Here is a 19,030-nt window from a genome sequence, read left to right as displayed (position 1 = left end):
GATCCGCGATCTGATAAGCTCGTTTGAGCCTGTGACGCAGAGCGGCCGATGCCAAGCCTTTTACCGGAACCATATTTGGATTCGATGAAAGCTCCGACAAGTAGCATGAAAGAGAGTACGAGACAGACGGAATGTTGTGAGGAATTATGGTACGATCCCTGGAATTCAAGGGATGGTATTCTATTTGCGTCCTTCTCCGTGAGGTCTATTGCAGGCCACCAAGGTAACTAACCAGTTAGTTAACTAGCTAGTCTAGAATTTGATACGGAAATAGTCTAAATATGCTGTATACCAAGCGTTGAAAAAAGGGTTCCTCAATCCCGCTTGAGTTTCTTCAAAACGCTTCCTAAACGGACAAACATGTCTAGTCCAACGAGTCCAGCTGTGTGATTTGATTAGCTTTAGGAGAATCGTACAGGAAAAGAGGCGTATAAGCTCACCGAATATCATATATGGAACATAGAGCAAGCTAATATTCATCTTCTGGTCGGTTGTACGATCAGCCCAGCTCCATACCTCCACCACGCAAGTAAGGGTAGTGACGAAAGTCTGAATGGCCCACACAAGCACATGGAGTGGTGCAGATGAGTCGTCTGTGATTAGGTGTTAGCTCAACTTTCTTCTCTACTGTCTGAAGATGAGAATGGAATATTTACCGTTCAAAAGCTTAGAGGCATTGATTATACTCGCTGGCACATGGTAAACAAGCTCCATAACAATGTAGTTTCCAAACCAAGCTGGAGGGTCGATAAAGAACTTGTCCTGGTAGGTGTTGATATAAAAGCTGCGGATGTCGTCGAGGAAGGCTGGCTTCAAGGCTTCAGGGTATAGCGGAACTAGATCAACCACTATGAAGGATTTCGATCAGTACATGGCCAATCCAAATTCTTCATTACCTTGCCATATAATATAAAAATTCTCCATTGACCTGGGTATGAAGCACGACGTACTAAACATAATCACAATATGGAGTATGAAGAAGAAAGCATAGACATAATCAGCAGTACGTCTCCATGACGAGCCTTTTGGCTTCTGGCCACTCGAATGGCCTTTGGTACCAGCCATTGTATCTACCCAGACAAAGATATTGGTCAAATAGGAGCTGGTGTAGAGAAATTGTAAGATGTTGTCGACGCAAAATTGATCCTTCAAAAACAGCATTGGGTCACATGATCAAATTTTTCACCCCTGAATTCAAGGGCCAAATAGCCATGGGAAGAATCAGTAAAGAAGTTAAGAGACAGCTGTATGGCACATATCACCTAGACCTGCGACTAATGCTGGCTTATATGCATCTGGAACATAAAAAAGGTCTTAACTGATCTAGAATACAATCATTTAAGACGCCCTCCTCAACGGTACCCCATCCTGAATATTAACTAAGGAAAAAAAAAGACATAGAGATAACGACATAAGCCTCTAACAGGCGAGAGGATTTGGGAGTACATTAGAATAAACGAAGACGTAGGACAAGACATATGCAACGGCGCTGGTATGGTGGGTGTAGAACACATAATTTATCGGAAGGACTGCTCAAGCTTGACTCTCATATCTCGACATGCTTGCACCACATCTTTATCTAATCGAGATTGCTGTAGTAAGAGCAGCATTTCGGATACCCTAGCGGCAATCACATCGCTTCCAAAAGCAGCACCTCCGAGCCGGGATGTTTCATTGAACCACCTGGAGATCAGGTAGGCAAGGTCATTGCCAATAAACTTTCTGTTAGCTCCGTGGAAAGGTACCTCATCATTGTAAAACAAGGACTCAAGAACGGTATATAGAACCTCCGGTTCAACTTGAAGTTCAAGGAAAAGGTCGACAACCCAGGTTGGAGGTCCGTCGTTCTTCTGATGCTCAAGCCTATAGCGCTCTAGCATTGGAAGGAGAGTTTTAACTGGGAAAGCAACATCAGACATTCGGAGTCTAAGTGCCAGGCTGCGGACCTTTTCAATGACAGCTTCATACGGTAGAGGTGTCCCGTTCTTCAAGGTCTCCTCATGGACTCCTTCGATCAGATCTTGCCATGTAGTGGTGATGTCGGAGGCATTTCGGTGGTTTGCAAGGTACATGATCTGGAGACATATGTCATGGTAGTTTCCAGGGGCTGCATACTCATTGTACATCTAAATGGAAAATATTGTCAGTTTTCAACAGTTGGAAGAAAATGTGAAGAGAAGCGCTCACTTTGCTGATCTCCATAATGCCTCCATTCATGGTGTCCAGTACATCAGCTCTCCGGTCATTGTCTAGTCTAGGGTCATCCTTAAGGCGCTGCAATAGATCGTCCTGAACATGGCTGACATCCAAGAGCTCCTCGACTTCGTGCTGGAGGCGCTGTCGTGCTGCTCGTCCAACATCGGGTGATTGCACGGATGCGTTTGCTCTCGCTTGACCCAGGTACTCAATTCTCCGGTTCAAAGTAAGTTTGAAGGGGCTCTTTGCAAGCTGGAGTTGCACGACAGCTGCGTCATAAAATCTGTCCGACTGTGCATAATATTTCCAGAGCAAATCAGCGTGGAATATATCTTCTGTTGACTTCCTCTCGAGATAGGTAGCGACAAATGGAGACTTGATCTCGAGGAGTCTGTCACTCAAACCGCGTGCGAGATACCAATCATAAAGGCTAGTGAGGAAAACCTCGTCCCGCGAGGTGGTAATAACATCATACGCTTCAGCTCTTCTTCGTGCAATCAGGCTATAGGGACCATCACAACTGTCCTGCTCAGAAAGTTCGTCCACGGCAAGGATGACCTTGTAGATGAGGTCATAGCATTGTTGTCGGGAGTCATACGCTTCCTTTCGTGGATCCTAGTGAATAACACGTTAATACACAGACATCTCATTTTGTTTTGCTGTAATATCCATTCTTACCTCGGCAGGTCTTCCATCCATGATCCATGAAAGAGCATGATTTGCTTTGTCAGAATCAGCAGCTACGCTGAGAGCAAGTTGTATGGCACCTGCATAGTCGTTAGCATACTGAAATCTCTAGAACAGGCTAGAGCCAACATACCTGCAAAGAACTGATTTTGGGTATACTGCTCGATGCTGGGTTTCAGGTAATCCATAGGGAGGCTCTCTGACACTTGCTGGAAAAGCATCAAACTCTCATTTAGCAGGTTTCTGCCAACCTCGGAGTTTGGTCCAGCTTCAGTGGCTCTCTTGAGAAGTTCCTGTCCTTTGAATACAATAACATCCTGGGGGCTGCAGAAAGTACCACATCTTCGTCGCAAAGCTTCGGCAACGGTTTCAACATTAGATCCCTTGGCAATGTTGCGGTTCACGATGGCTTTGACAAGTTCCTTTGCAGTCTCATGTCCCTTGGAAGTAGCAAAAAGCTGCTCAAAGGTCAGCTCCAAGAAACGGTTTCTGGCATCTTCGTTCAGCAGGGCAATGACGTCCTCAGCTCTGTCATCGAAAAGAACGAGAATAAAGGAGATCCCCTCAATGGTATGGGAGATCAACTGCACAAGGGAGTGAAGGCCTCTGTGTTCAGCCTGCAAAGCAACCTCCTCCTGTTTTGTTGCTACCTTCGATAGCGCGTCAGGTCCACTCAACCCTTCGATGAATGTTCGGTTTGTGTTGAAGAAGTCCTTGAGAGCAGAGAGATCGCGCTGGATGGTAAGCAAGGTAGATGTAGGTACAGCAGGAGAAATGGAAAGACCACCAGCAGGTGTTCGGCCCTGTTGGGCTATTACTGTCTTCCAGATGGATCGCAGAAGTCTTGAGGTATACAATGCAATGCCCGCGTGCCGAGGAGAAGGCAAAACCGTATCGATGGCTGGAACGGATCCATCAGTAACAGCATTTTCATTAATGGTTGGCTTTCCACCCTTCTCAATGAAGACTTTTCGGGCAAATTCGAGAACGTCAGGATCATTTATTTTCGAAAGGCGCGAATCCGGCGAAACTTCCATTCCCTGGCCACATGCTACTGCTAGCGCAGTTGCTATGGTTTCGCTTCGACCATATATCCGAATAAATGTCTGCACGCGATCCTCTAACCCGTCCTCTCCATCCGAGTTACGAATAAGAGAAGCAAACATGTCAACAAGTCGTCGTCGGCGGATAATATGAACTCCGGTGTTGGTCAAAATGGCAATCTCAGCAGCTGGCTTATCAAATTGGACTGCCAACTCATTTCCAAAGCCGCTGCTCGTTGGGCCACCTTGATCGTAAGGGGTGTAAAGGCCGATTGCTTCTGCCCTACTACCAAGGGTGAGCCAAATGCCAGTCTCCTCTGGCTTGATAGGCGTGGAGGGATCCCGGGGTATCGCAAGTTTTCCAGAGTCTGGCGTAGAAATGAACAATGTGTCCGCTTGCTTGGAATTGTCTTTTTGCGTGAAACAGAAAAAGTACCCAGGTGGAAACCGTTCGGCAGAGCTGGTGGGGTTTAGGGAGTGTATTGAGACTTTAGAAGGGCCAGTGGTATGGAATGGGGCTCCCGGGACAGGGGCAGCTTGAGGAACCTGGTCTGAAGGAGAGTCGGATGGTGGGGTTTTAACGTGCTGTGCTTGCATGCTGGTAGGAGCATTATTTGCATTTGGGGTGGCAGACCAGCTATATGAGCCGGTAGCACTGAGGTAGATTCGGTAGCCAGTAGCAGTTGTGGCCATAAGGTGGTACCTAGATGCTTCTGGGGCTGGAATGGGGCTGATAGAGACGATCTTGACCCTAGGGTTGAGTGTTTCATTTGAGGTGATGATATGGCCGATGTTAGAATATATGTCGATGGCAGTTTTGGTGATTGTAAGATTGACGGATCCATCGGGCCTTAAGTGAAAGACTCTGATCGATGAGTTTGAAGACAGAGTGTACAAGAGGTTCCTGCTGTCGTCAACTACCATCTGCTCCACAAACTCTGTTGGTTTGTTACGCAGATTGAACTGAGGCGCAAATGCGGTAAAACTCTTGGTTGTATGGTTGACTTTACTGCAGCGGCCCTGGAACCATCTCTCCTCTTGCTGATATGTCAATTCATACACATCATTGTCTGAAGATCCAGCAAAGAAGATCCGTCCGGTCGAGTCGGACGAGGCAATGACATTGATGTCTAGACCTCTGATGGGCACCGACATGCCGGTCTGGTATATAGTCACTGACTTGTATCCGCCGGTGTTTTCACACGCAAGTCCCATGAGGAAAACATCTGCCGTGGTAGATATCACGAGCATATGAGTGACTGCCGGAAGAAAGACGCCCTTCCTAGGCCGCGCAAGCTTGACCATGTTGATGCTGTTTGGCTGTTCCTCAAACCCTATCAATTGAGGATTTGGATGCGTATAATCCCAGAGGTAAAGAGCATTGTCGATTGTAACCCAGGCGTGATTTAGCTCTGCAAACAAGCCCATGCTAGTTGAAACCTGCGCACGATTATACTGGTCGAATATCTGGTCTGGAATCCTATACATCTTCACTTTATGGAACGGCGCCCATGCCGGTGAGCTGGGGATGTCATAGTCCGAAGAATAGCCCTCTAATTGATGGATCAAAATACGTTAGTTATTCATGGACGTGGTCTCATATCCAGCGCAACGCGTTCGGCTTCAGGCTTCGGGGCAAATGCAAACGTACGAGAAAAATAGCTGTCTAGATCAGGGTACCGCGACTCCTGCAGGAGCGCCTCGTCTATTGTCCGCGCTGCTCGCTCGCGTGGGCTTATGGATTCGGGCTTCGCCTTGATCTCTGGGGCTGGCATCTTGGGCCGAGCGGCGGTAGAGGCACCTAGATTCGAGCCCGCAACATTCCCCGAGGGCGGAGAGAGAGGCCTAGAGGCGAACAGCGGTCCATGGGAGCGCGAGGGCGCCGGAGTCTGGAAGTATGTGCCTGGCGGCTTCGGTGTTGGTGTGAATGGGAAGCTCATAGTCGCGCAGCACCCAGACACACAGGGCGAGCGGTTGCCAGTCGGGAAAGGTATTCAGGTGGCCACAGCGAGGGACTGTTGACGGCTCTCCCTAGACAAGAGACTGGTGTCTGGCAGTGGTGAGGTGGAATGGCAACAAATAACGATGAAGTCGAAGTTGTTGATTTCTTTTCTTCGTCTGCGACTTTTTTAAGCAACACAAAAAGATGAAGCTTTGGGTGCACGGGCCATCTGCATACAAATATTCAACTTTGACGCAGGAAGAAGATAGAACAATTAATTACGACTAGAAGAAGAGAAGAAGAGAAGAAGAAGAAGACAGATAACTGCCGCTACTATTGCAGATACTTAGAGAGAGAGAAGACATACCAGTCAGCATGATTCGGTCATTTCGCTTCCAGTCGCCCTTGCTGCGGCACTCTCTTCGCTATTCTACATCTTCAACGCCAGGTGTTGCTCCATTGTTTGCACAGATAAAGACAGACTTGAAGGCAGCAATGAGGGCAAAAGACAAAGTCAGGTATGGATTCTCTGCTCTTCCTTCGCGGGCTCCGCTTGTCATAAACAACAACTCAATGCTAACTCTTCTGGAACAGACTTGACGTCCTGCGCGGAATAATATCAGAAGTGAACAATGCAGCCAAAACACCGAAACCCATTGAGACTGACCTGAGCCTTCTCGACCTTCTTCGAAAGCGGGCGTCGAACCTAGAAGCTAGTGGGAAGGAGTACGCCGCTGCTGACCGTCAGGACTTGCTGGCCAAGGCAGAGGCAGAGAGGAAGGTTGTTGAGGAGTACGCTGCTCAGGTTGAGACTGTGAGCGAAGATGCGATACGTGCTGCTGTTGAGAGTGCGATTGCAGAACTCAAGGCTGCCAGTGAGAAGCTGGCTATTGGAAGCGTGATGAAGAAGGTCCTTGCTGCAGGCGGATCTTTGGATGGGAAGCCAGCGAGCAAGACGGCTGTTGCGAAGATTGCTGGCGAGATGGTTAAGGCACTGGAACAGAAGTGACCATTTTATTCATTCTGTTAGGATTTCTGTGAGGAGTGTTGGTATGTTGATTAGCATGTATATCCTGGTGGTATGCAGTCCCGAATCTGTATGAAGTGTAAGGGGCAGCAGTGTAAATTAGAGGCACAATCCAAATGTAACACTATCATCTCCATTCCTTAGATCTGTAACTGTTTGATGGTGCATAAGACGACCGTAACAGGGATTAACATTATTTGATGCTGATGATAATTAAACATTGCAATTACCCGTCGGCCATATGAGAACAGACCGAGCCACGGGAAGAAATGAAATGGCAGAACATAACAGGAAAAGGAAAGACAAAAGGGGTGAAAAACACGCCATGCAGACGGGAGGAAGTAGAATAGACAAGAGGGTAAAAAAGGAAGGGGGTACAAGTACAGCTGTATGTAGCAACCGACTACTCCGGCACACGCAGGTATAAAGGAAGATGAATACCCTCCCCACGTATCAACAATGAGCCTCCCGAGGCAAAGACCAAAGGTAAAAAAAGTGAAAAAAATAAAATAAAATAAAAGAGAATGAAAAGGAACCCCATCCCCCGGGGTGTGCCAGACCGTTCATAACGCCATCTATATCCAAAATGGTGCATTATATCATATAACTTTTTGTATGCTTCTTCCGGTTTTCCTCGCGTCGAGGATGGGAAGGAAAAATGCAGCGGAGAAAAAGGCTTAGAAGGCTAGGAGTAGATGAGAGCAATCCCGCCGATGGAGGTCATGAGGACGCCAACCCACCACCAGCGGTCGGCATTGGCGGTTACGGGTAGGTGGGAGAGGACAGAATTCTTGATGGGAGACCTGTCGAATTCGCCTTCTCCAAGGTCTCGTTTTCGTCGTTGAACCTTGACGACGGGGTTGAGGTGCTTGGTTGGCAGCATCTGGGGAGGTTTGTAGATGAGGAACATGCGGTTCATGGGTGTGCCGTCGTGTCCATACAGGTTGAGCCGCTGTATGTTGTGGAATTCATCGAGTAAGACCTCGTACCTCTGTAGAACATTGGTCAGTCCACAGCTGCAGCAGGGGTATATATATATATAAATATATATGTCACAGGCAAACAAAAAAAGGCCAGCCTACCTTGAAGGTCTCGTTCTGGTTGTATCTGTAGTAGCTTGCTCGCTCGCCCTTGCAAGGGTCTGATATCAACTGACGCCCGTCGTCTTCGAAGGCATATGCGTTCAACAGGAGGGTCCCGTTGGGCTTGATCTCGTAAGTCCCATGCTGGAACAGCATCATCCCGCTGGGACAGGCCGGGTTTTGTGCTATAAAACAACATCTCTTCTTAGTCCATCTGCCCTTGAAACCCCAGGTTACGTGTATAGTTGTGTGGTGGACTCACGGTTCGCAATGGCGCGGTACTGAGCTTCCTCAAAGTAGCCATCCTCAGTGAAGGAGTAGGAGATGCCCGTGTGCGACGGCTCGATCAGCCTGTCCTTGATCGGATCGTAGAAGCCCTGCAGGAGAAAGTTGTCAGCCAGCCTGTTGCATCCTCCAGCGCCTCCTTCAGCTGTCCGGGGGGGAGTGAGTGTACGCACCGGGCCTGTTACGACCTTCCGTGACTTGGTCGTCCAGGTGCCTACGAGTCGCGGGTCGAACTCTGCAGAGACAGCCGGCAGCAGGCCGAGCGGCAGCAGCAGCAGCAGCAGGTTCATCGTCGGCAGCAGCAGCAGGGTCAGTTCGATAGCGAGCAGCAGCAGCAGCAGGAGAAGAGGCAGCGAGACGGGGGATAGATGATGGATGATGGAGGGCGAGGGTTGGAGTCGACAGTGGGAAATAATAATATTATCAGCGAAAAAAAGGGACGAGCCACCCGATATTACGTCGTCCTCGCTCTTCTTCCCGCGTCGACGTCGAGGACAGCCCAGCAGACAGCGAACAGCGACAGGCAACGCAGCGACGGCTCAGCAGGAGATCTCGTCTGCTCTCCTTGTCTCTGTTATATGTTAACTGGCGATATAACTAATTATAATTATTACGCTTGACCCCGTCGATGTTTCGGTCCTGCGCTGCCCTGGTCGCCTCCCCCCAAGACTCGCCACTCACTAGCAGGACTCCAGACGACGTCAACAAACCAGCAGCCAGCCAGCCAGCAGCAGGAGGAGGAAAAGGAGGAAGAGGAGGAGGACAGCGAGACTGACAGGACAGAAGAAGAAATGCGACGATGGCCTCGATAAGCACGGCGAAGAAGGAGATGCGGAGCAGGATCAAGAAGATCCTCGCCGGCGTCTCTGCAGACTCAGTTACATCTCAATGTTCGCGCCCTCCTTCTCTTGCCTCTCTCTATATTATTGATTGACGTCTATCTATCCTCAGGGTTGCTGATGTCTGTCTATCGTAGCCTCGCTTGCCACTGAACGTCTGCTCGCACTCCCCGAATACCAGTCGGCACGGCGCGTCAGCGTCTACCTGTCGATGCCGGCCGGCGAGCTGAGGACCGGGGAGATCGTGAGGGACGCCTTTAGACGCGGGAAGCAGGTCTTTGTGCCATACATCTACAAGCTCGGAGGCAGTGCTGAAACGAAGCCGTCGTCGATCATGGAAATGCTGGCCCTGCGCTCGCTCGAGGATTACGAGTCTCTACAGCCAGACGGGTGGGGGATTCCTACGCTTGACGCCAGCTCGGTGGCCGGCAGGGAGAACTGTCTGGGCGGGAACGGGCTACGGGGTGAAGACGGCGCCTTGAAAGGTGGTGATGGTGACGACTGTGGCTTGGATTTCATTGTCGTGCCGGGCATGGCCTTTGACCATGGCAGACGCAGACTGGGACATGGAAAGGGGTATTATGACCGTTTTATCAACAGATATCGCAGTAACGTGGGCAAAGGGCAGATGCCATATCTCGGTGAGACTTCAAAACAGCAGCATCAAACAGCACAACTAATTCCGTTAGACTCACTAACCCATCAAAAATATTTTCTCAATAGCCGCTTTCTGTCTGGCCGAGCAGGTCCTTCAGCCTCCAGAAGAGGTGCCCGTGGGAGAGTACGACAACCTCGTCGACAGCCTGGTCGTAGGTGACGGACGAGTCGTGAGAAGCTGAACACCTCTCAAATTCATCGTCTTCCCCCTTTTTCCTCCCTCTCATCGCTGAAACTGAACCCTTCCTAGCAAAAACATGGTGTACCGTAAACGCCAGTCGCCTTTGAACCGTTACTTGTAAACCCAGCCCCGTCGGTCCTATGACTGCACCGTCTGGATCAGCGAGACATTGTCGCCTTTGAGAAGGATTTGGCCTGTCCCGTACCATTAGTATATGCTATGTAGCAGCAGCAGGATACATGACTTGAGAAAAAGAATCTCCCTACCAAGCTGTCTCCTGGACTCTTCCTCCGTCTTCGTAGCCAACTTGACCTCGACCGCGTCGTCCACCACGAGGTTCATGAACTCGTCAAAGCCCTAGTAAACCGTCAGCTCCAGCTCCAGCTCCAGCTCCAGAGTAGACCACCAGGCGTAGAGCCGTCTGCGTACCCGTATCTTCCCTTCTATGCGCACTGCCAATTGCTCGTACAGCCATATCGAGACCGTCGTCCGCTGCTGCAGGAGCTTGAAGATGAAATGGATCGGAGCCAGCAGCGTCTTCGCGCCGCCTCGCTGTCCTCGGCCGGTCATGGTCTCGTCTTTGTCTTCGTCCTTTTCTCTTCTACCGTCTCTCTATCCTCTTTCACTGTCGTGGTGAAGCTGCTGTCGGCCGTCAAAAAAGTGTCGAAAACTTCGCTGGTGAGCAAAGAGAGAGAGAGAAAACAACCAAGTGGGTTTTCCCTCCATCAAACCAAAAAAAAAGTGAAAAAACAATAACTAAGGATATCCAGAACAGCCAAAAACTACGCCTGCAGCAGCAACAACAAAACAACCACCACGAGCAGCGATCCCTCACTCCCGCCTCGCCTCTTTCTATCGCAGCGTCCTCTGCCTCATGACGACCGCAGGCCCAGCGCTGACACTCCCAGCCCTGCTACGTCGCCAGATCTCTTGCCGCCCGCACCGATCCTCCGCCGCCCGCCGCATAGCAGTGAACCCGCGCCATGGCGACAGCGAGCAGTGCTTCAGCGCAGCAGCAGGCCTTTGCGCCGGTGCTCGCTGCCCTCCAGACGATGCAGAGCAGCGTCTCTCGCCAGGAGAAGACTCACGCCCATGAGTTCCTCGAGAAGTTCCAGAAATCAGTTGAGCCATCTCCGTGTCCCTCCTCGCCCCGTATTCTGTCATAGATAGAGTAGATGTTTACCCCTCCATGGAACCGTCCTTTTGGCTAACGAGACGCTGCTGTTGCTCTTCGTATCAAACAGACAGAGGCATGGACGACGACGCATGCGATTCTCCAGACTGCCGATGCGCAGGTCGAGGCAAAGCTCTTTGCGGCTACAACGCTCAAGGGAAAAGTGAGGACCCGCGCTTATCTCCCCTAGACATATCTATCTATCTATATATATATATATATATATACCCCCTTTTCACCACGACATACAACACCAACATGGCAGCTGACGGGTTGTGTCTGCTTCTGATAGATTACATATGATCTCGACCAGCTCCCCGAGTCCGCTCAGCCCGAACTAAGGACGTCGATACTGTCTCTCCTGTCAAATTACAGATCTGGACCTCGCCCCATACGGACACAACTATGTGTATCCCTGGCCACCCTTGCTATCCAGATGACCTCCTGGAAAGACGTCCTGCCTACCGTAGGAGCTGCTCTCGGCAACGAAGCTGGAGACTGTGTCCTCGAATTCCTCAAGATCCTTCCCGAAGAGGTCATAGAAGGGCGCAAAATCAACCTGACTGTATGTTCCGGCAGAGCTCACACACCACATCCATCCACCTTTGTCCTCCCATCTACCACCGCCTTTGCGCAAGTCCAACACCAACATATATACCCGTCTTATCAAACCCCCCTTTTTTGCGGCCAGAGAAAAATCGTTCTTGTTTTATCTAATCAGTCGTGCGTAACCCTTAGGAAGAGGAGCTGTCTTCAAGAACAAGGGAGCTCTTGGAAGAGAACGCAAGCCAGGTCCTGGGTCTTTTGACACAGTACTCTCAATCTTCCCGTAGGTTTTACCCCCCTTTTTTTTATCGATGTTTGCTTAGTTAAGTGCGCTACTAACTATATATCTCTCTCTGTTATAGCTTCTGCGGCAACGAACCCACTTCTCCTAGAATGTATTACTTCATGGATGCGTGAGATACCCGCAGCTCAGATTGTGGAGTCCCCCCTCATGGACATCATTATGAAGGCCCTTGCAGAGGAAAGATCCTTTGAAGCGGCGGTAGACTGCATATGCATGATCTATAGAGACACACTCGAAGTCGACGACTCAATGGACGTCATCAAGGCCCTATACCCAAGAATAATTGCCCTAAGGCCCAGGATCAGAGAAGCCGCAGAGACAGAAGATGTCGACCTACTACGGGGCCTTACTCGGTTGTTTGCAGAGGCTGCAGAGGCCTGGGTACTTCTAATTGCACGTCTACCTGAAGACTTCAGAAACTTGGTGGAAGCTGTGCTAGAGTGTTGTTCAGTTGACAAGGATCGGGACGCCATCTCCATTACCTTCGTCTTCTGGTATGAGCTGAAACAATACTTGACTTTGGAGCGGTACGCAAGAGCTAGAGCTACCCTGGGAGACTTGTTCTCGAAACTCGTGGATGTCATGATCAAACATCTAGAATATCCCTCCTCGGACGGAGACGAGAATGACCTGTTCGATGGAGACAGGGAGCAGGAAGAGAAGTTCCGAAGCTTCAGACATTCAATGGGAGACGTCCTCAAGGACTGCTGTGCGGTTATCGGTGTCTCCGATTGTCTCGGAAAGGCATACAGTCTTATTCAGGCTTGGGTTGCCAAATACGGGCCCCAGGCAAGACACGACCATGTCCCTCACTGGCAAGAACTGGAAGCACCCCTTTTCAGCATGCGTGCGATGGGACGAATGGTGGAAGCAGAGGAAAGCTACGTCCTGCCGGAAATCATTCCCCTCATTGTGCGCATACCAGACCAGGAGAAGGTCCGTTTCCAGGCAATCATGGCACTTGGTAGATATACCGAATGGACTGCGCAGCATCCAGAAACGCTGGAGGCACAGCTCAACTATGTCATCTCCGGATTCCAGCACGAATCACAGGAAGTTGTGCAGGCGGCAGCCCTTGCGTTCAAGTTCCTCGGAACCGACTGCCAGAAACTGCTCGGCTCTCACATTCCACAGCTTCATACCTTCTATGAGTCTGTCATTGATGGTCTAAAGCCATCGAGTCAGGAAGAGGTCACTGAGGGTGTTGCGGCTGTTCTTGCTGTTCAGCCAGTTGAAAAGATATACGAAGGACTAAAATTATTCTGCAACCCCCTTATGTCTCGAATTATGAACTTGGCCAACAACGCCAAAGATGAAGACGGTCAAAAGGCCGTGGCTGGTATGTATATGCTGTTTCCTCCAAATATGAACTAGAGCTGACAAGGATGGGCACTCTAGATCACTTGCAATTAATCGCGATCTTCATCCAGGTGGTTTCTCCTTATGTCGAACCAGGAAAAGAGAACCCTGGAGTCAAATATTGCGGAGATATATTACCCGTTCTCAGTACGATAGTTATGAATTTCACGAAATCAACTCCAATCCTCGAGAGAGTCTGCCGATGCTGGCGATACATGATCATCTCATACCGCAATGCAATGGCTCCTCTCCTTCCGACGCTCGCCCAAAACATCTCCTCTGGCTTCGAGGCTTCGAGAGAAGGATGTTTCCTCTGGGCTACAGATGCAATTGTCCGAGAATTCTCAACCGGGGCAGAACTTGTTGATAACCCCACGAGCGTTGCTGTTTATCAGTTTTTCGAACAGCAAGTCGTGCTCTTCCTCCGAATTCTCAACGACCTGCCTCCAGAGCAATTACCTGACAGTATGTATAACCTTTCTTTAGGTCTGTTGTTGTTAAATACTAATACGTTGCTAGTGATCGAGGACTTCTTCAGACTGGCAACAGATGCAGTCAGATTCTTCCCCAAGAACACCGTCACGTCAAATCTCTCTGTCCCCATTTTCTCTGCTGCTCTGAGTGCACTCACCCTCCAGCAGATCGAACCTTTAACCGCCACCCTGCAATATCTCCGTGACCTGGTCAGCTTTGGGTTTGAGAAGCCGGCTGTGTCCAACTTCACAACCCCGGAAGGCGAGGTCTATACGAACACGCCGGAGATCAGATCTGGTGTGAAGCAAATAATGGTGTCACAGGGCTCTTTCCTCGTGCAACGGGTATTAACCGGAATGATGTTTACTTTTCCTGGTGACTGCTTCCCAGATGCTTCGGCAGTTTTGATGTCATGCTTCGAACTTTTACCCGCAGAAACAGCAAGCTGGATCGAAGCCACAATCCAGATGCTGCCCGCCCGCTCCGTCAAGCCCGGCGAAAGCGAGCGCCTGATGAAAACTCTCTCGGAGTATGCCCAACTAGGCGACATGAGGAAGATTAGAGTTGTCCTTCAAGGTTCGTTACCAGATCACCGTCACACTTCCTTTTAAACAATCTCAACAACCTCGCTCGTCGCACTAACTCATACACCTCCTTTACAGATTTCACAAACTCATATAGACGCCGGAACGTGGCACCAAGGGAAGGCTTAGGCAGATTAGAGGCTACACGGTTCCGCTTTACCGGGTAGGTAGGTATCGATTTTATATCGTTAAGCTCGAGTGATGGACAAGTCTTTCCACCATAGGTAACGACCGATAAGAGGTGGCACAGAAAAGCTCTTTACGATACTTTCGCAACAGTAATTGATTGGCCTGATCATCTCCCAATTTTACTATCAGCTCGCTTCAACAAAACCTGTACCAAAGCCATTTATTTTAACCGACTCGGGTACTCTTTACCTCACGTTTACAACACTCCTCAAATTCGTACTCGATCCTCTTGCATTATACTTAAGACGTACGGCTTGAGGTGGATATATCGGACAAGATGGGCGTTGGGTTCTGTTGATGGTATATATCGTTTAGTATTCTAGAGCATACTTGCCATCCATGGACAAGGCTGTAGGTAGAATAGGGGGGCTACAAGGACGTCTATTCCCGGTTGCCGGCGTAAGCATCAGAACAGGTACATATTCGTAAGTATCCCCCATGCTAACAGTAGAACCAAAAATCTAGAAATCTATTAAGGGAAATATGAATACATCGCCCTGCCTTCGCTCGTGAACGGAACATATATCGCTTCCAACCAAAAACAAAAGATGGCCACCCAGTGTATATATATATCTAAAATCCGCCCCAGCAAACAAATGCTGTTCAACAGCAGTCAAATCAAGAACAGCATTGCAAAGAGTCCCTATCATCCTTCATAAGCCGTGAATATTCCAACATTACCCGCCAAAGCGCAAGAGTTAGATCTTGCGTCCGAATTGTCTTCTGCGCCCAGTCTTTACTTGCCATCGCAATTCTTTTCCCAATCTCCTGACCCTCAGGCTCAGAAGTGAAGAACCGTATCAACTCTGGGAATTCCACCAGGTCCATATTAACGGGTATATAATGGAGCCAAGGCGTCAGCCAATCATCAATCCATTCTTTGAACATTGTTTGCTTCATCATGGCAGAGTTGGACAAGAGTCCGCGAAGGTAACGGCCACTGAAACCGTTGCCATCAACGTCTAAATTATACCTTGCTCGATAAGTTGCTTTGAAATCATCCTTTGGGTATTCATCTGGTCGGAAAGCGGCTTCTTGCGCATCACATGCATCCTGTTCACATTGGATGACGGCTGAAATTCGGATTTTGAACTTGGACGCAATCTGTCCCATCTTAGACGTATAGGTGCGCCAAGTAGACGTGGTGTTACCGCCCGTCGAAGAGGGTCTAGGGACCTTTTTCATAAGTCTAACCCTCGTAGCATTGTGGGAGGTTACGAGCACCAGTCGTTGACGGTGGAAGGTACGCCAATTCTTAATGTTGGTATGGCCCCCTGTTGAAGAGCCTGCCCAATAGACGACATTCTCTTTCTCATCCCACTTCATATCCTGGCTTTCCTGGTATTCATGCAGCTCTAGCTTTGCACCATAGTATACACTCGGCAGAAGGATGTCTTGAAAACTTGAAGGCCGGGCCTGTGAGAAGATGGGGACGATCGAATGTGCTATACTTGCCGTTTCGGGGGTAATGAAGAATCCGTGTTGGATCTGGAGATCTGGCATGGAGCAGACATCGTGGGCAACGCTCGTGTTGGAAACGAAGCTGCTGGCCAACCCCTTGTGAGGGAGCCTGAATCTGCTCGGGCCCTTTCTAGCTGCAGATTTGGGGTCACAGGATAATGTCATGCTATCCCACATGTTGTTGGAATTTGCCTTCTCGAACCCGACTGTTTCTGAGAAAGATTTTGAGAGCCCTGCGGAGCCATTCAGTTTACTTGCAGATTGAGCCTCCACTAATTCATCAAAGGGAGCCACGACCCTTGGCTCATCAAGTAAGTTAAGGGCAAACATTATATCAGGCACAGTATCCAATACTTCAGGAGTGAACCATAACCTTAGCTGGTTGGTAATCCAAGTAGCCTCACCGTCATTTTCAGCCACCAGATTACGATTTCTCACAGAGTAGCGGATGAGCCTTGAACCTGAGATCTGCGTTGCTGCAGCCACACGGGCACGAAGCACAGCGGGAGGGACCCCCCAGAATAACTCTAGTCCTTCCATTAACGAATTGAACTCATCGACTAGAATAAATCCTTTCTGTGTTGCAGCTTTATACCACACATCAAATCCAGGAGGAGGTTTTCGGCCATATCGGCGTTCATATTCTTTAATGGCAGCCTCCAAAGTTTTGGATTGGCCTGCCACCATGTCCCGGTGCCTTTTCAGGGCATCTGATGCGAGTTGTTGGATGGGGTGGATGCGGATATCTGCAACACGCCCAACCGTTCCGTCCCAGAGGGAATATCCAAGGTCGATGGAGGCTTCCTGACGCACAATGCCAGCGAGTGGGATCAACAAAAGCAGAGCTAGCCAATTTTGATGTCGTGTGGCCTTCGGGAGAGCAATTACCCCTTGTATCAAGGCTACTGCGGCTGACAAAAATAGAACGGGAAATTCATTGGTCTGCTTGACATTTATTGCCTGAACCGAGAAGAGTGCAAATGAATCTAGAGTGCTTGCAGAAGCAGGGCCATTTCCCGAAACCTTGATATATATCGTCCAACGTCAGCAATGTTTCTATATCTACGTTTATACCCTACGGAGTAAGGCAAAATGAGAGTGTGGGCTTGTTTTGACACATACCAGTGAAAATATTGCTATCCATTTCGAGGCCGAAAGCAAGGAGACCAAGATCTGGACGGGTGTAAAGCTTGGTACATGGCCGCGTAGGGCGAGAGATACGGTCAATACGAAAAGTACTCTTGGTGTAACACCATGTGAGAGAGAAGATGTTACATCCGTGCCTTTAGAGGCTGTTGTTGACCGGATGCTATTCGACGTCCGCCAACCCAGGCATATCCAAGCGGACAGACGCAGGATAGAGGGTAGCGGTGATGAATTCAAATCTCCACTCTGGCGAAATAGGAAAACCGAGTCAACCAAAGAGAGCAAGACAGCAACCGGTCCAGTTAATTGGGCGAAGGAGGGCCATCCTTTGGGTATAAAATCCCCAGGTGAGCTGTCCGATGGCGATAACAAAGAGCGTTTTTCTCGCAAAAGAAATATCACATGGACGATAGTTGTAATGACAGGCTAGTACGGAGTAAGTCAGCAAGCATTCTTTTCATCCTCAATTGCTCTCAAACCGCCAAATATATCTCCTCTCGGGGTTTGCTAAGCGGTGATTATTATTCCAAGGGGGTTCGAAGGAAGATGGTGGAATGGGGGGAGGGGGTTTTGGACAGATCATGCTTCCATACCAGTAGCCACGAGGCTTCCCCTGAAAAGGAAGAGGCAAATATGAATGCGACGACGGCAATAGAAGCCGCCCACAAGCGAATGAAGGAGGTCAGATCTCTGCCTCTGAGGCCATCACCGTCAAAGAAGCGCCCGTGGAGAAGGTATCGTTTTCCAATGTAGTAAATGCATAATATGACCCAGCAGAGCCATGCGGCTGGTAAGTCGTGCAGTAGTTTTTCGTAATGTTCTCCAGGCTTTGCAGCAGCAGCCAGAAGCGCCGCACCAACAGCACTGAAATAACCCAGCCAAGTGTATATTAGCCTGGGGCTAGATGGTGGCATGGCAATGGCTCATTTGTCCGCTTCACTGAGGCCCGATCCGGTTCCCGCTGCGGGCTTCGCCGTGTGACAGCGGTAAGGTAAAAAAAACAAAAAAAAACAAAAGGACTGCTATGAGATGTCGCTGGAGGTTCTGAGCCAGTAGTTAGGCGGACATGTTCTTGATATCCCCGAAGGCCCCAGGTTGAATTGTTTTATCTCGATCTGCCATTTCATTGCCTCCCGCCGCGGCCGAAATACGAAATGAGGGATCCTCCCAAAACTGCCCCATGCCCTGGTCCAGAGGCCCCTGGACAGGTCCACCAAGGTCTGCGCTTCCGATCATAGGGCCGGGTATCATGATGAGAACTTGTTAACACTAGTTAGCTGCCTTGCATTGGATTCAATAATCATGAACTAGACTCCGGGTAAAAGGGTGCATCGATCCGAAATGCCCAGTGGATGAAAGCCAAAAAAGCACATAATTTAAAAAAGAATAAAAAAAGAACAGGGCAATCATATTAGACGAGAAAGAAAAAAAATATAAAGAGAAAGAGACAGCGTAGAAAAAAGCAAGCATCAGGTCATCAATCGCACTTTTTTGAAAGGAGTTCGCACCCCACGCCGCTGGGAGTGACCTCTTGTCACTGATCTCGGAGCCACCGTAGGCAATCGAAATATGTCATCTTTAGGCGATGGCATCAAGCCGTGTATATTTACTCCGTGACATGGGCGAGAAGGTCAAGGTTGTGTGGTGGAGAAACCGTTGCGTATAAGCGCCTTAGGAAGAGCTTTCGAAAAGTCAGTCTGATATAATATTGGACGTCCCCTTTTGGGGCTTCCCGCTGGCCTCCGTAAAGGTAAAGGGCGAGGGTTCATACAACAGGCGGTGGTGTCCCCGTTATTAATATAGCTGCATGTAATAAGACGCACTGGTTTGCTGGCAGGCAGGTCGAGCGAGGTA

At 49.4% G+C, this 19,030-nt stretch overlaps 9 protein-coding genes across 9 annotated transcripts; 4 read left to right on the top strand and 5 right to left on the bottom strand.

Moving 5' to 3' along the window:
• Positions 1-624: 624 nt before the first annotated feature.
• Positions 625-1,161, bottom strand: TRV_02248 (integral membrane protein, putative; the record flags this gene model as incomplete). The annotated part of the gene is made up of 2 exons (XM_003023570.1): positions 625-848; positions 951-1,161. 2 exons carry the CDS (start codon positions 1,159-1,161, stop codon positions 625-627), a joined length of 435 nt encoding a protein of 144 aa, XP_003023616.1.
• Positions 1,162-1,517: 356 nt separating this feature from the next.
• Positions 1,518-5,414, bottom strand: TRV_02247 (uncharacterized protein; the record flags this gene model as incomplete). Its single annotated transcript, XM_003023569.1, has 4 exons — positions 1,518-2,126; positions 2,188-2,811; positions 2,875-2,963; positions 3,017-5,414. 4 exons carry the CDS (start codon positions 5,412-5,414, stop codon positions 1,518-1,520), a joined length of 3,720 nt encoding a protein of 1,239 aa, XP_003023615.1.
• Positions 5,415-6,243: 829 nt separating this feature from the next.
• Positions 6,244-6,877, top strand: TRV_02246 (uncharacterized protein; the record flags this gene model as incomplete). The annotated part of the gene is made up of 2 exons (XM_003023568.1): positions 6,244-6,386; positions 6,463-6,877. The coding sequence occupies 2 exons, from the start codon at positions 6,244-6,246 to the stop codon at positions 6,875-6,877; spliced, it is 558 nt and encodes a 185-aa protein (XP_003023614.1).
• Positions 6,878-7,580: 703 nt separating this feature from the next.
• On the bottom strand, positions 7,581-8,552 carry TRV_02245 (uncharacterized protein; the record flags this gene model as incomplete). The annotated part of the gene is made up of 3 exons (XM_003023567.1): positions 7,581-7,886; positions 7,978-8,162; positions 8,240-8,552. 3 exons carry the CDS (start codon positions 8,550-8,552, stop codon positions 7,581-7,583), a joined length of 804 nt encoding a protein of 267 aa, XP_003023613.1.
• An 88-nt stretch (positions 8,553-8,640) lies between these two features.
• On the top strand, positions 8,641-9,074 carry TRV_02244 (uncharacterized protein; the record flags this gene model as incomplete). The annotated part of the gene is made up of 2 exons (XM_003023566.1): positions 8,641-8,842; positions 8,947-9,074. 2 exons carry the CDS (start codon positions 8,641-8,643, stop codon positions 9,072-9,074), a joined length of 330 nt encoding a protein of 109 aa, XP_003023612.1.
• A 238-nt stretch (positions 9,075-9,312) lies between these two features.
• TRV_02243 (5-formyltetrahydrofolate cyclo-ligase, putative) lies at positions 9,313-10,695 on the top strand (the record flags this gene model as incomplete). Its single annotated transcript, XM_003023565.1, has 4 exons — positions 9,313-9,742; positions 9,825-9,910; positions 10,102-10,149; positions 10,195-10,695. The coding sequence occupies 4 exons, from the start codon at positions 9,313-9,315 to the stop codon at positions 10,693-10,695; spliced, it is 1,065 nt and encodes a 354-aa protein (XP_003023611.1).
• An 854-nt stretch (positions 10,696-11,549) lies between these two features.
• TRV_02242 (uncharacterized protein) lies at positions 11,550-14,407 on the top strand (the record flags this gene model as incomplete). Its single annotated transcript, XM_003023564.1, has 5 exons — positions 11,550-11,678; positions 11,852-11,942; positions 12,022-13,302; positions 13,362-13,787; positions 13,842-14,407. The coding sequence occupies 5 exons, from the start codon at positions 11,550-11,552 to the stop codon at positions 14,405-14,407; spliced, it is 2,493 nt and encodes an 830-aa protein (XP_003023610.1).
• Positions 14,408-15,187: 780 nt separating this feature from the next.
• On the bottom strand, positions 15,188-17,174 carry TRV_02241 (uncharacterized protein; the record flags this gene model as incomplete). Its single annotated transcript, XM_003023563.1, has 2 exons — positions 15,188-17,016; positions 17,153-17,174. 2 exons carry the CDS (start codon positions 17,172-17,174, stop codon positions 15,188-15,190), a joined length of 1,851 nt encoding a protein of 616 aa, XP_003023609.1.
• Positions 17,175-17,697: 523 nt separating this feature from the next.
• TRV_02240 (uncharacterized protein) lies at positions 17,698-18,090 on the bottom strand (the record flags this gene model as incomplete). The annotated part of the gene is made up of 1 exon (XM_003023562.1): positions 17,698-18,090. One exon carries the CDS (start codon positions 18,088-18,090, stop codon positions 17,698-17,700), a length of 393 nt encoding a protein of 130 aa, XP_003023608.1.
• Positions 18,091-19,030: the final 940 nt, after the last annotated feature.

Source organism: Trichophyton verrucosum, assembly GCF_000151505.1.
Source record: "Trichophyton verrucosum HKI 0517 chromosome Unknown contig00204_1.f1.exp, whole genome shotgun sequence".
NCBI lineage: Eukaryota > Fungi > Ascomycota > Eurotiomycetes > Onygenales > Arthrodermataceae > Trichophyton > Trichophyton verrucosum.
This window is presented reverse-complemented; position numbering and strand designations above follow the sequence as displayed.